This window comes from Callithrix jacchus, chromosome 7 (genome assembly GCF_049354715.1).
Source record: "Callithrix jacchus isolate 240 chromosome 7, calJac240_pri, whole genome shotgun sequence".
Lineage (NCBI taxonomy): Eukaryota > Metazoa > Chordata > Mammalia > Primates > Cebidae > Callithrix > Callithrix jacchus.
In genome coordinates this window covers 29,712,425-29,728,591 of record NC_133508.1, presented here as the reverse complement: position 1 = coordinate 29,728,591, position 16,167 = coordinate 29,712,425, and the positions used below count along the sequence as shown (strand labels likewise).

Sequence of the window (16,167 nt, the reverse complement as noted above, 5' to 3'; positions counted from 1 at the left end):
ATTTTCTGGGGATTCCTTATTTCTTTCACATATACAAACACCCAGTGCAATCATGCACACACGCACACGTGCACGCACACACATATGCACACACGCACACTGGATACAGTTGTAGGTTCTTTGTGTCCCGAAAACATAAAATGTTCATTTCCGCATTTTGAATTGAATTGTGGATTTGAATAGCCATGCTCTGCAGACTCAGCATCGCTAATAAAACTCCAGTTGAATGCTTCAAGCTCCCTTCGCAAGGCAGCTCTCACTGCCGTGGAGAAGCAAGGGAGCGGTTTGCGTGAAGGTGCTTTGAATTCCAGGACAGAGTGGTTCGGCGACTAGTGGGGCTGTAGTCTCTGTTGACCGCGTGCCCTTTGGCTGCTTGGTTGTTCTTTCCTAAGTTTGCATTTTGGTTTAAGGTCATGGGGTTCTGTGAGCAATTTGTTTAAATAGTGTTTTGTTTGTTTTTGCTTTCGACAAGTTAAAATGTACGCATAGAAACTAAAGTCCTCTGGGAACCAAGTCTGTGATGTGCACGACTAGACCTTTCTGTGATGACGGCTTGTGTGAGATCTTGTGATTACCCAGTGACCCATGCCAAAGGCTCATCATTAATTCATTCCTTCCGATGATTTTGGAGTACCTGCTGTGGCTACTAAGGATATTATGTATTTTCCTCCCAAATGTCTGCAACTTGCAAACCTCTGACGGTTTAGAATGTGTGTGGAGTTGGTAGTAGGATCATAAGAAGAGACGCTGTGCTTGTCACATGTACAAAGCCACTTAGATTCTGAGGGAGTTTTCTCACCTGAAAAACGAGAGATTGACCTTCAGTGTTTCTAAGGTTCTTTGCTGCTCCCAAGCCTCTGATGTTAGTGTGTATATATGTGTATGTGTGCTTGTGTGTGTGTGTTTCTGTATGTGTGTTTGTGTGTGTGCATGCATGTGTGTATTTATCTTTTCCTCATAAATATTTATTAACATGAACCCATAACAGAAGAGGATGAGAACTCTTGGGCTATGTAGGAAATGCGGGGCCAGAGGGTGTATTAGGTTCAAGAAGGGGCCAGATTGGCTGATGGGGCCAGACCCCAGGGTTATGGACCTCCTTCGACCATGGACCCACAGCCCAGGTGGTTTTGTGAGGTCACTTGGAAACCTGGTGAACCTGGAATCTGATTTTTAAACATGATTGTACTTTGTTATTTCTTGTTAGAGGGACCTGGTCGTCTTTTCTGCTCTCTTTGCTTATTTTCTCATGACACTAATGGTTCCCTCTGCACTGTGAGCTCAGCCCTCAGTGGGGTAGCCCCTGTTTCCCAAGCACGTGGGCCCTCCCCACTCTGCCTCCACATCCGTGTTCTCCTCCATCTGCTCTGGAATGCCCTCCCTGCCAACCCACCAAGCTTTCCAGCCTCAGGGAACTTGCCACTTTGGTTGGGAAATTCCCCTTGGGATTAAGCGTTCCTGCCTTCAACCTCCCGCAGCACTTTCCTAGCTCAGAGCAGCCCCTCAGAACATGCGAGAGTCCTTGGGTTCAGAATAACACAGGCAAGTGAGATAGTTCTCTGCTGCATTTCTTTTCAGTTAAAAGCGAGTGGTTTTTCAGAAGTGCAACAAGACAACTGATTCTTATATCCAGGTAGTGATGTATTACTAAATACACAGAAAACAAAGGCAGGAATGGGAGGGGCATAGTGGTACATGCCTGGAATCCCAGCACTTTGGGAGGCAGAGGAAGGAGGATTGCTTGAGGCCAAGAGTTCAAGACCAGCCAGGGCAATATAGTGAGACCCCCCATCTCTAAAAAAAAAATTTTTTTTAAGAATAAACAATCAAATTTAAAAAATTTATTGGCCCTCACACCTGTAATCCCAGCACTTTGGCAGATCACAAGGTCAGGAGTTGGAGACCAGCCTGACCAACACGGTGAAACCCCATTTCTACTGAAAATACAAAAGAAAAATTAGCCGGGCATGGTGGCACGTGCCTGTAATCCCAGCTACCCAGGAGGCTGAGGCAGGAGAATTGCTTGAACCCAGGAGGGAGAGGCAGTGAGCCAAGATCATACCATTGCACTCCAGCCTGGGTGAAAGAGTGAGACTCCATCTCAAAAAAAAAAAAAAAAAAAAAAAAAAATTTATTTAAAAAGGCAAGGATAGGCTGAGAGCTATGGCTCAGGCCTGTAATCCCAAAACTTTGGGAGGCCAAGGCGGGTGGATCAAGAGGTCAGAAATTCGAGACCAGCCTGGCCAACATGGTGAAACTTTATCTCTACTAAAAATACAAAAAATAGCTTGGTGTGTTGGCAGACTTCTGTAATCCCAACTACTCAGGAGGCTAAGGCAGGAGAATCGTTTGAACCCGGGAGGCGGAGATTGCAGTGAGCCGAGATTCCGCCATTGCGCTCCATCCAGCCTGGACGACAGGACAAGACTCCGTCTCAAAAAAATTTAAAAAAAGAGGCAGGGCTAATACCTTACTTCCCCTGCTTAACCCTAGCTTCAAGAGTAGATGAATACACAAGTTGAATTGGATTAGGTGACTATATATCAAAAACAATTCAGCTCAGCTGTTGCGCTGAATGAACGTTTTTAAAATAACCAGCACAGTTGACTATCCGAGTTGCCACCTGACCTTATTTGGTTTGTCAGAGGGTGGGTGAATATTTAGGGACACTATAAGGGGAGTCCTCTCCTTTCTCTCCCACCTCTCTCCTGTTACTCTCTCTCCCCCTTTCCCTTCCTCTCTTTTCCTTTCTTCTCCTTCTTTTCTTTTCCTTCCTCTTCTTTCTCTTTTCTTGTCCTCTTTCCTTTTCATCTCTTCCTATATTCTCTTTTTCTCTTATTCTCTTTCTGTCTCTTCTCTTTTATCTTCAAGACTTCACAACATGGCCACGGATATCTGTAAGTTTGACTGATTTTAATGTGTGCAATGATAATTTTTGAAACATACATAATATATACATTTACACAGTCCTGATGGCTTTTGTAATGTTACTAATAGTAAAAAAAAATTTTTTAATGTGATTATAATCTGAAACATGAATTCTGCTTTCTAGGCTTCATGATACCTTATGGAATGAGGCTGTTATTTCTTCTTAGAATTGGTCGTTTCTTCTGTTATCTTTGTTATATGTGTACTATACGTGTATGTGTACATATGTATGAATAACATCCAAAAAATCTACATTTAAAAAAATGTAGTTTGCAATCATCTTTTTAAAAATGGATTTGTCATAATATTTTTTAAAATGGAGTTTGTAATGAGAAAATGAGTATGTGACAATCTAGTTTAATTTTAGTAGAGCAAAAATTAAAATCAAACCTCAGCTTCTGCTTTGGTGTTTGTTAGCTCAAACATAAAATTAGAAATGTGGTAATTATTTGGCAGTTTTGGCTTTGTCAGGGAAAGCATATCATATTGTATGTGTGTGTGCTGGCCTTTAAAAATAGACATTGCCACGAAGCTCATCTATATTCATGGCCGACTCCTGGAAGTGATGGGCTTTAGAAAGCAGGGCTGTGTGTTTGACTCTTAAGCTTCCAGGAAGCTCTCAGCTTTGGTTCCCTTCAGTCCATCTGTGGTCAAAGCTCTTTTGTTTTCAAAGCTAACTGCCGAAGAATAAACACTCTTGACCCCGACCATAAATATTTGTCATACGTCTGGTTAGTTTTAGTTTTAACCGAACAAAATCATTTTGGCAGAAGACTCATTAAAGTTTGACAGCCCAACAAATTGCACAAAATCCTGACCTTTACATCCCTGGTTTTCCTCACACAGGCATCCACAGTGAGTCACAATCCAGTTAAAAACATTTCTTCTATGGGACTGAAAATCTCCTAAAAAGTATATTCTTCAGCAAACAAAGTATCTCATAGGTATAAACATGGATGACAAGGAGAATAAAAATTTTTTGCACATACTGTCTTCTGTCAGTCCTCTAAGAAATTCAAAGAGGATGGTTAATTTTCACGGTTTCCAGTTTAAATTCTAGAGCCTCGGGCCATGGTCATGGTTTGTCCTGTGTCTGATGATCTTTCTGTTCAGGGGTTTGATTGTCACTGGGCTACTTTAGACAAAGCTACCTGGATTTTGAGTTGCCACTTTTAGCCCAGAATCCCCTTCCTCCCTGCTTATGGGGCAGTGGAGCACTTGGTGGCCACACTGGTTCTCTGTGTTAAGATGTTTGCTGAAAATTAGCTGTTTACAGTGGCCTATGCATGTAGTCCCACCTACTCTGGAGGCTGAGTGGGGCCGGAATCCCTTGAGTCCAGGAGTTCAAGGCTGCAGTGAGCTATGATTGTGCTACTGCATTCCAGCTTGGGTGACAAAGCAAGACCCTGCCTCAAAAAAAAAAAAAAAAGGTGTCTATGGAAAGAGCTTATTTGTAGCATGAAAGGGAAGAGGTAGCCCAGGGTTTGGGGCAGAGCCTGTTGCCTCTGAAAAGACCCAGCAATTCTCTGGGGACTGCTTGAACCCTCATATCTGGATAGTCATCACACATGAGTTGAAAAAAGGCATTTGGGCTTTGAAGGTGGTCGAGAGCATCCCTGCTGGGCCAGGCATGGCGGGTCTGTGAGAAGCAGAGCTTAGGAAGGCTGGGGTCCGAACAGGCTTTGACTTTTGCTTTGTGCAACTAGTAATCCAGAAAAATCCCGCCTGAGGCCCTGGAGGCTGTGCCTCTTCTCTTTAGCAGAGTGTTGTATTGTCAGGCAGCTGCAAACAGCCTGTTAGAGTCAGAAAAAGACAGTGTTTTCCTTTCCACAGCTTTATGGACATAAAATAAAACTTGAATTTGACAAACAATACAATAAATCCTCCTTTCCCAACAATTATGAGTTGAGGTCAGGATTCCTAATGGGAATTATGTACAGCTGTTGGATTTTTGGCGCTTTCTAGAGCTTTCACTAAAATCAAATGCATTAAACACCGTCCCTCCCCAAAATGACAGGATTAGCCCCCTTCCCTGGGAGAACGGTGTTCTCCTCCTGTGTCAGCGAGCTCCTTACAACAGTGTCTGTGCACGCCATCGCACAGTGGTGCATGCACCATCAGTTTATCATGGATGAGAGGCTGCAGAGTATTTTCATATGGTTTATGATAATGTAATGATAGTTGTCACTTTCCGATTGAAAATCTCTTAATGTCTTGGCCAGGTTGTGGACTATTCTTGCAGGCATTTGTCTTTTAAATCAGATGTCTCCATTCGCTGTCAACTTTGGCCTGCATTGGCCGGCTTTATTATTTCTCTTGTTCCATAGAGCACCACACAGAAACTGATTTGAGAAAAGCATAATCTCTATTGAAAACTGGGAGTCCACCAGCAATAAATAGACTCTATATCTTGGAGGGTCCACAGAAGGTTCAGAGTGATTGTCACCTTGTAAGGATCCTCCTAAGGAATCTCCAAAAAGTGGTTTATATCTGCATCCTTGATGGAGATTTTCCTATTAAGTAGGCAGAATTTCTTAATGTGAATGTGCTTTTTCTCTAACTGACTTGAGTTTAAATAGACAGCATCACGAAGAACATTATGCACACAGCTGTTGCAGTATGCAGAGGCACACACCTATTGAGGACCTTGGTGCCTGAGAGAATATTCTAGAACTGGAGGTGTGGCTTCTGTGTGGGCCCTGCCCCAGGCAGAGGAATAACATTGCTTGGGTATTCTCTGGCTCTATACTGTACTCTGTCGTTTTAGGATCGGGAGAAAAACTTGACTATTGTATTATTTAAATTTAAAATAAAACCTATTGCTTTCAAGGGGAATACATGACCTGCCACGTACTTGTCAGGCAGTAAAAACTCTTTCCTTAGCTTCTCTTGTGCAATGATCAGGGGCCTGTAAATGTAACTGACAAAAGTCAGGTTCACAGCAGAAAATAATACAAATGTTATTAATAATTTATGTGCATGGAAGTTCACAGAAAAGTAATACTCAAAGAAGAGGTCAGACTTGGGAGCTTATATACCCTTCTTCATAAAGGAAAGGCACTTTGGGCTTCAGGGGATGATAAACTGTGGGGAAGCTACTAGGAAATATATGGGGAAGCTAGGGGAAGATAAGGGTTATTTTAGTGGTGTTCATTTGTTCAGACTCATCTTTGTCGCCAGTGTTAAGAGTTACACTTCAGCCAGTTGCAGTGGCTCACACCTGTAATCTCAGCACTTTGGGAAGCTGAGGCGAGTGGATCACCTGAGGTCAGGAGTTCAAGACCAGCCTGACAACATGGCGAAACCCTGTCTCTACTAAAAATGCAAAAATTAGCCAGGTGTCATGGTGCCTGCCTGTAGTCCCAGCTACCTAGGGGGCTGAGGTGGGAGGAGCACTTGAACATGGGAGACAGAGGTTGCAGTAAGCAGAGATCATGCCACTGCACTCCAACCTGGGTGGCAGAGCAAGTCTCCATCTCAAAAATTAATAAATAAATAAATAAGGGTTGCACTTCCCCTTCCTCAGTTGTCTTCAACTCAATTATGAGTTGAAGGTCAGGATTCCTAATGGGAACTTATGCCAGAGTGGCATATTTTGAGATGGTGTATTCCAGACCCTGTTTCATGCTTTACATAAAAAAAAAATCCCTGCAATACTATAAATCTCAATATCAGATTACTATGTTTTCAGTGTGACATTTTACTTCTTGGAATCTGTCTTTTATGTTAGTTTATTGCATATTTTATTTGATTTTGGACTCGCTTGCATGTGTTATATATGTGATGATTGCCTATACCTCAGTGTTATAGAACGAGTTTATACATTTTTGTCTTAAAAATGAAAATACAGGCCGGGTGCAGTGACTCACACCTGTAGTCCTAGCACTTTGGGAAACTGAAGGGGGTGGATTGCCTGAGCTCAGGAGTTCAAGACCAGCCTGGGCAACATGGTGAAACTCTGCCTCTCTTAAAATACAAAAAATTAGCTGCGCGTGGTGGCACATGCCTATAGTCCCAGCTACTTGAGAGGCTGAGGCACAAGAATCGCTTGAACCCAGGAGGAAAAAAAAAAAGAAATACAATTTCTCAAATAGTAAAGGTTTAATAAGCCTCCCACCTATGTGCTGAAATAACCTTGAATTGATAAAGATTTAAATGGAAACAAATGTGGTCATCTTTAGAAGCGTATTATTTAGATATGAGGTATCATGTGATGTCATTGCAAATTGTGTAGGAAAAGCATCAACTTCTGTTTAAATTTGCTTGGCTGAATGAATGTGAGGAAATCAGTGTGGGAGTTTCAGTATGGCGAACTCTCAATTGTTCTCAAAATAGGATATTTCAAAAAGGCAGGTATCTCTAAACAAATTGAACAGGATTTGGGAAACATTTTTTTACTTAAATTTGATATTTTGCCTGATATTTAGGACTTCTAACCATTATTGCCTGCCCAATGCTTGGTACATAGCAGATGCTCGATAAATATGTGTAAAATGAAGAAATTAATGAATGAAACACACATACTTGAATGAGCAGAAAGACTGAAAGTACACAGAGCCGAGAGCCAGCTTGATTTCTTCCTCTGTCAAACTCCCTAGTGAAAATGTGCTTTGTGACACTTCTGATTCTTTCAAACCTTCTCCAGAAGGAAAGTAATTAAGTATGACTTGTATTAGCATGGGTGGATAACTTAACTTTTGCCCCCAATTTCCTCATCTGTAAAATGGGAAAGATAGTAGTACATAGCACACAGAGTTGTTATGAAGATCGAATAGGTTAATGCCTGTAGAACGCTGAAAGCACGCCACTTGCAACATGGTCGTGTTTATTGAATGATGATTATCCTCATTAAGACCCAGATTATTTGTAGATTTCATTTTAGCCGTAAGCTGCAAGGATTTTTTTAACTATAATGTTATTGTAATCTTTTTTTGTAACTTTGGTGTTAAAAGTAGATGAGTTGAGCCTATGATTTTTATGAAATCTAGGGAAATGATTTAATATCCTGTAATGAAAAAAAATGACTTTAAAATGTTCTATTAAGGTATAGGTAGGTGGCCGGGCACGGTGGCTCAAGCCTGTAATCCCAGCACTTTGGGAGGCCGAGGCGGGTGGATCACGAGGTCAAGAGATTGAGACCATCCTGGTCAACATGGTGAAACCCCGTCTCTACTAAAAATATAAAAAATTAGCTGGGCATGGTGGCATGTGCCTGTAATCCCAGCTACTCAGGAGGCTGAGGCAGGAGAATTGCCTGAACCCAGGAAGCAGTGGTTGCGGTGAGCCGAGATCGCGCCATTGCACTCCAGCCTGGGTAACAAGAGTGAAACTCCGTCTCAAAAAAAAAAAAAAAAAAGGTATAGGTAGGTAACAGAAAGCTCCTATTCTTGGTGCCTTAGTGGCCATTCCAGAGCCAGTTTCCTGAGGACACTGAGCTCAGTGTCTAAGACTTAGCCAGCATTCTGCAGCTGATTCACCAAGGAAACCTTGACCACAGCAGTCTCATGCATTCTATAAGGGGAAAGGAAAACTTTCCTACTGATGAGTTGGTTGGGTTTTTGGAATTCATATGTAAGGTGATTATGTAGATTTTAATATCCCTAGGTCAATCCTTTAAAAAATACATAGAAGAAGAGAATATTCTTTTGGTTGCAATGTCAAATTAAGGTGAGTATTGGCATATTTATTCATGCGGGGAAATTCTAGATTCACTGAAATAAAATGTTTCAACTAGAGCCATATCACTATGGGTTTGGAACAGATCATCATACATCAAGGCTACTGTTTTCCAAATTGGATGATCAGTAGAACTGCTTGATAAATGGCCAGGCCCCACGCCTATAATCCCAGCACTTTGAGAGGCCTACACAGGAGGATTACTTGAGCCCAGGAGTTCAAGACAAGCCTGGCCAACATAGTGAGACCTCCATCTCTACAAAAAAAAACAAAAAACTTTTTAAGTAGCTGGGCATGGTAATATGCATTTGCAATCCCAGCACTTTGCAAGCCTGAGGCAGAAGCATTGCTTGAGCCCGAGTTCAAGGTTGCAGTGAGCTGTGATCACACCACTGCACTCCAGCCTGAGCAACAGAGCAACACCCCTACTCTAAATAAATAAATAAATTGCTTGATAAAGCTCTTGACAAATATGGCTTTCTGGTCCACACCCAGACCTGTTTACTCAAAACCAGAGGGTAGGGATTATCGACCTCTCCCAAGCGGTTCCCATGTGCACACAGGAGGATCACTCATTCGACCCTCCTCCCTCCTTCTATAGCATCTTATAGCCCAGTGCCATCCGGCCATCAACTTGAGTGAACCCATCAGCATGGGGCTTTGTGAACATTGTCATAATTGTCCTGTACAGTCTAGACATTTGTAACTAAGAGAAGCACACTTACTAAGGATCTAAGTTTTTAAAACTTTTTGAATGTTTTTCCTTTGCTAAGTTTTTTTTCTTAACTGCAGAACATAAATCTCTTAGAAAATCACACTGGAAATCTAAGAGAACTCATGAGGTCCTCTTCTTATGTTTTCTGGGTGCAGAGCTCCAGAGCTGTTTTTTGATATCCAAGTTATCTGTTGAACTTCAGCATACTTGGCAGAGCACTCTGGGAGGACAGCACGGCCCCCAAACTCTGAGTCTCACAAGGAGGGAGATCAATTATCAGCATGCAAGTGGTTCCCCTATAATTCCACCTAGCCCCCCGAAGAGCTCCCTGCTGACTCCATCCCTGCTACCATGGATGATGCAAAGAATGGTCAGTCATTCCATTGCCTGATGCCATGACCAGTACACAAGAAGCTAGGAAAGAGATAAACAGAGAGCAGGGAGCTCTCAACTATTTTCCCTGAGAATAACTGGAACAAGGGGTCGGATTACTTCTCTGTTGGCTGTTGAGGATTCACCGTCAGTTGTAACTGTCCATGATCCTCCTGTTCCCTGGGACCCTTGCTCAATGACCTCACCATCTGGCTGGCACATACTACCCAGGGGTGGAAGCACATTCTCTTATGACTCGCAATGGGAAAAAGGGCTGAGGATTGATTTTTTTTTTTCCTGCAATAGCTGAGGAGGTGAGTTCTGCCAGCATCTGAGATATCCGCTAGGGCAGACAGAATATTTCTGGAGAAAAATGAGCCAACATATTGTTAACAGATTCCATTGCATTGCAAGCCCCACCCCTCCCACTGGGCTATTTGGTATCTCCTGGAGTGTGAAGTCCATGGAATGAGAGATTCTCCCCCATGTTCTGGTGTGGCCCCATTTTCTAATAATAACCATCTGTAGTCTTAAACCTTAGGCTGTCCCAAGGGTAGGGTGTCTCAGGGAACCAGTTGGCTCTAGTCACCTTGAAGGATTCACTGTGAGTTCTGGCTGGTTGAGACCAGTTCTCTAAGTTTCAGCTTTGCCTCTGAGCTGCTCCTTGGCCTCATCTGCACGATTCTGCAGAGCCAGGATGTGCTTTTTAGCCACGTCTGACAATAACCACCAAAATATTCTAGAATGTTAAAAAATGTCAAGGGATTTTTATCTTAAGGGGCAGTGTTGGAACAATCATATGTCATAGGAACAGGTCTGTTGGTGCTAAAATGAGACTTATCACATGCCATCCTGCTTGGGAGCAGCTGAGATGAGTAACCACGTGACATGTTCCATCAGTCCACCCACCTCGGTCCCCATCTGAGACAGGCTAGAGCTGTGGCCATAGAGCGTCCAGTCCTTATGTTTAAAACAGATCAAGCCTCTAAAAAGAGAGACTTTTTTTTTTGAAACGGAGGTTTGCTCTTATTGCCCAGGCTAGAGTGCAATGGCATGATCTTGGCTCACTGCAACTTCCACCTGCTGGATTCAAGTGATTCTCCTGCCTTAGCCTCCAAGTAGCTGAGATTACAGGCATCTGCCACCACGCCTGGCGAATTTTGTATTTTTAGTAGAGACGGGGTTTCTCAATGTTAGTCAGGCTGGGCTTAAACTCTCAACCTCAGGTGCCCGCCTCAGCCTCCCAAAGTGTTGGGATTACAGGTGTGAGCCACCACATTCCGCCTAAAAAGAGGGACTTTTAAGTGCTTTTAGACATTTTTTTAAAGTGTGAAGGAGCAGTGTACTGAAGCTAGTGAACGAGCTTCCTTCTCACTAAACAAGAGTAAACCAAGAATTGTATTAACAGGGATGCAGGCGAGGCATGAGTAGATAGTGGGACAGACTGCAGATCATGTTCCAGCAAGGACACTTGACTGAGGAAGGCGGGGGCAACATTTTCTCAGGCACTTAGTGAGTTGGGTATAAGTATTACCTATCGGTATCCAAAAAAGCAAATAGAAATCAAAGTGATTCATGTGGAAAGAGCAGAAGGGTGTCCATGGTAATTATGAAGCAGCTGATGGCTCTGGGCACAAAAGTGAGCTGGACACAGTTATGAGCCAGTGTGCTTTGGGTGGCAGAGCTCCTTCAGCAGCTCAGAAGTGCATAAGCAAGTATGCACGTAATGAATCACAATTGATGCTCTGCAAGAATTACAGGAAATGAGGAACCAGGGCTAAGCGAGCCTGGGAAGTCTTCGTAGATGGGTGGGATTTTGATTTGTGAAAAGATGGAGGTTGGTGAGCAGGAGGAAAGGACACATGAAGGGAGAATGGGCCACACACAGTGGCTCATGTCTGTAATCTCAACACTTTGGGAGACTGAGGTGGGAGGATCACTTGAAGCCAAGAGTTTGGGACCAGCCTGGGTAACATGGTCAAACCTCATCTCTACTAAAAATGCAAAAGTTAGCCAGGCATGGTGGAGCATGCCTGGAGAACCACTTAAACCCTGGAAGTGGAGGTTGCAGTGAGCTGAGACCATTGCCACTGCACTCCAGCCTGGGTGGCAAAGCAAGACTGTCTCAGAGAAAAGAAGGCATAATGAATGGAGCTTGTCTGGGCAGGGAAGAGCCTTGAATGACAAGACAAGTGGTATGTGTTTATGGACAATGGCAAACCTTGGGAGCATGGACGGCATGGATGCTCTGGCCCTGTGGAGGATGGAGGGGAGGAGGAAACACCAGAGGTAGTTCAGAGACTATTGTGATTGTACAAGTCTCAAACTGTGTGACGATGGCAGCAAGAAGGGAAAGGAAGGGGTTGGGGGGAGGGTGTGGTGAGGGAAGAATTGCTCAGGTTGAGGAACTGATTGGATATAGAGCTCTGCAAAAACCCAGAGATACAAGTGGGGCAAACTGCTCAGATTGGCAGGGAGCCTGCCACAGTGTGGAAATGAGAAAAGGGTGTGAGGTTACTCTGATGTCACCATAATGAACCTGTCCTGTCCTCACCAGTCTCTCAGAGGGAGGGAGGTCACAGTGTCACAGGATCCTTAGGGTAGCTCCTTTCCACAGGCAGGTGGTCTAGACAAGTGTGTTAGTCTGGCTGAGTCTGGGGTTTTTATGGGCTCAGAAGGGAGGCAGTGCATGCTGATTAGTCCATAGGCAGCCTAAGGCAGGCCTGGAAAAAACACCATCTGATTAGCCAAAAGGCATCAATGAAGTTCTCACTCCAGGTTGTAGATTCCACTTGGAACAGGCAGCCTGGCTCCCAGGATTCAGGCCACCCCTGGCTTGAAGGTGGGGTTTCACCAGGGACCTGCAACTTCCTGCCTAGGAACCTATCTGTCTCCCACTCCCATCAACATGCCTTCCATGCCACCCAGGCTGTCCGCACTGAAGGGCACCCATAGGCCTGCACTCAGCTGCCCTCAGCACCCCCATCCTCCCTCCCACGCTCATCAGCCCCCAAAGTCCAGAGAGGGCTGAGGCAGCAGGGGGCTGGTTCCCCGATAACTTTGCACTGGAGTGGGCACCAGGAGAGAGGAGGAGCCAGGGAATGGGAGTAGGCACTCTAAGGATCCTGCCGGGGTAGGAGGCTTCCCAGGCCCCTGAGAGTGCAGGGATGCCCAGGTCCAGAACCACGGCTGGGGATCTGCAGCTGTGCCTGAGAGAACAAGCTCACATCCTGCCAACTTGGTAGGGCACAGGGATCCTTCTTGGATCACCTGTTCCTGGCCCCTGCCAGCTCCACAGAGCACACAGTCCCAGCCATGCCTTCCGCACTGCAGCTGGTGTCCTCACAGCAGCTGCCCCAGACAGACCACTGCTGCCATCAGCAGTTGGCAGGAAGGCAGGTTGAGCCTGGTGTCTCAATCAGAGGACTTTTCAGCAGAGGTAATTGCCAACCCCATTTCTACTGCCTTGACATCCCTCCCACAGCAGAGAAGCTAATCCTGCCGAGCCTGGTCATGAGTGAGGGCACCTGAAGGGGTGAGGAGGCAGGAGTAATGTTGTGTAGGTGGGAGGGGCAGAAGAGAGTACCATACTCAAAGTGACCTCCAAGCCTAGGGCTGTGAGTAGAATGACTGCTTTTGGCCTTTGATAAGCTTCGCTGTGAATCCAAAGCAATTATGGATAGATGCCTGTGTTGCAGTGCATCTACATTAATCACACAGCAAATTATTTGTCTCATATTAGAGAAAGTTTAGCTTTCTTAGAAACTTGATGGGAGAGAAAGAACCTCCCAGCTCTTAGAGTTTGCTTTTTCACAACTCAATTTACATCTTCTCTGTACAGTTTCCCAGCTCCTTGAGCCTTGCCTGTGAAGAGGTTAGGAGTCAGGATGGGAGGCCTCCAGCTGCCGTGACCTGCTCCGGCTCTGACCCTGACCCAGGGTGTGCCCTGCTTGTCTCAGCACAGGTGAGCTGGGCCTTGGAGCATTTTTTGAGGCAGAGAGGAAGACGCTGGCACTGTTGAAAGCTGTACCTCCAAAGAGCAGCCCATTCAAAGACTACAGAGGAAGACCACACTCACTACAATAACAGTGCAATTCAGTACCAAGGAATAACTTAACATGAAACACATCAAATCAATGTAAACGACTGGAAAACACTCCTAAAAAATACAAAAAAATGTTTAAAGAAAATCACGTTCTAGATTAGGGAAGTTCAAGGTTATCAACACATCAATTCTTCCTAATTTATTAAATTTTACATATTCCCAATAAAATACCAACCATTAAGAAAAAAATAAAGTAGGCAAGTGGACGCTAAAGTTCTAAATTTATCTAAATTATCTGAAGGATAAATAAGCAAGAGCTGCCAGTTACTAAATAATTACACAACCTCAATAATTAAAATCATGTCGTACTGGCAAGTGAATGAACAAGACAGTAGAACATATTAGGGAGCCAGAAGTCGTCCCATATATATATAAGAATACAATGCCGAGGTGGGTGGATCACAAGGTCAAGAGATTGAGACCATCCTGGTCAACATGGTGAAACCCCATCTCTACTCAAAATACAAAAAATTAGCTGGGCATGGTGGCGTGTGCCTATAATCCCAGCTACTCGGGAGGCTGAGGCAGGAGAATTGCCTGAACCCAGGAGGCGGAGGTTGCAGTGAGCCGAGATCGCGCTATTGCACTCCAGCCTGAGTAACAAGAGCGAAACTCTGTCTCAAAAAATAAATAAATAGATAGATAGATAGATAAATAGATAAATAAATAAATAAATTGTGCCCCACACCAGGATAAATTTCCAATGGATCAAATATTTAAATAGTTAAATGTGTAAGTGAGGCACAGTGGCTCATGCCTATAATCCCAGCACTTTGGGAGACTGAGGTGGACGGATCACCTGAGGTCAGGAGTTTGAGGCCAGTCTGGCCAACATGGCAAAACCCCATCTCTACTAAAAAGACAAGAATTAGTCAGGTGTGGTGGTGTGTACCTATAGTCCCAGCTACTCAGGAGGCTGAGGCAGGAGAATCACTTTAATACAGGAGGCAAAGGTTGCCATGAGCCGAGATCCCATCACTGCACTCCAGCCTGGGCGACAGAACAAGACTCCAAAAGAGTTCAATGTTTTCAGAAATGAAACCACAAATACATCATTGTTTAGACAAATCAGTTGTACAAATACACTTTTGAGGCAACTGGAGAAAATTGAATACAAATCAAGTATTAGATGATACCAAATAACATTGTTAATTTTGTAACATATAATAGCATTATGGTTATATAAGGAAATATCCATAATTTAAAAATGCATACTGAAGTATATAGAGGTAAAATTACTTGGTATTTTGGGTATACTTTAAAATAATTTTGTAGAGAGAGAATCAGAGAGAAAGAGGGGAGATAGAAGAAAGAAGTAGGACAAAACCTTGATAGCAGTTGAATTTAGGTGGGGGTATATGCCAGTTTGTTATAGCATTGTCTCTACTCTGCACAGGCTTCAATTTTTTCAAAATCAAAAAACTGTCTGGTTGCGTGGCTCGCATCTGTAATCCCAGCCTTTGGGAGGCTGAGGTGAGAGGACTGATCGAGGCCAGGAGTTTAAGACAAGCCTGGGCAACACAGTTAGACGCCATCTCTACAAAAAATTTAAAAATAGGCAAGGCACTGTGACTCACGACTGTAATCCCTGCACTTGGGGGGCTAAGGCAAGTGGATCACGTGAGTTCAGGAGTTCAAGACCAGCCTGGCCAATGTGACAGAAGCCCATCTCTACTAAAAACAAAAATCAACCAAGCATGGTAGCAGATGCCTCTAATCTCAGCAACTCGAGAGGCTGAGGAAGGGGAATTGCTTGAACCCAAAAGGTGGAGGTTGCAGTGGGCTGAGATCACACGGCTGCACTCTAGCCTGGGTGACAGAGCAAGACTCCATCTCAAAGTAAATAAATAAATAAAAATTAAAATAAAAACTAATAAATACTAGAAAAAAACAGGAGAATTTCTTCATAGCTGTGGATTTGGCAAAACTTGTCACCTGATTTAAAATTCAGAAACCATGAAAGAAAAGATTCATAAAAATTAATTCTATATATACAAACACATGTATTGATTTACATAAAACATATATTTGATAGATATAGATACTTTAAAATACAGAATATATATATATATATTTTAAAGCCACTTTTCCACTGAGGAGGAAAACCCACCAAAGAGGGAAAAAAAAACTCTTGGCTGCTCACATCACAGAAAATGGCTAATATATTAATATAGACATTTCTGGAAATCCTTTTAAAAAGTTTAAACTATCAAAATAGACAAAAGATCTGAACTGACAGCTCACAAAAAAGGAAAAAGGAATGTAAGGATCCTAAAACATATGGAAAGATGTTCAACCTCATTCTTAGTAAGAGGAAAGAAATGTACCATGTCTGGGAACCCTCCGACTAGCAAAACTCCAGCAGTCGCTC

General features: G+C 43.6%; 1 protein-coding gene across 45 annotated transcripts in view; it reads left to right on the top strand.

Moving 5' to 3' along the window:
* SVIL (supervillin) overlaps positions 1–16,167 on the top strand; it is a 269,934-nt gene that overhangs the window by 107,584 nt on the left and 146,183 nt on the right. Inside the window, exon 1 of one of the 45 annotated variants that reach the window (XM_078329695.1) lies at positions 2,700–2,897. The exons of the other annotated variants lie outside the window; for them this stretch is intronic. Coding sequence (XP_078185821.1) covers positions 2,882–2,897 — 16 coding nt within the window. The 5' untranslated portion in view covers positions 2,700–2,881. Of the gene's footprint in view, positions 1–2,699; positions 2,898–16,167 lie in introns of those variants that run through there. 45 annotated transcript variants of the gene reach the window in all.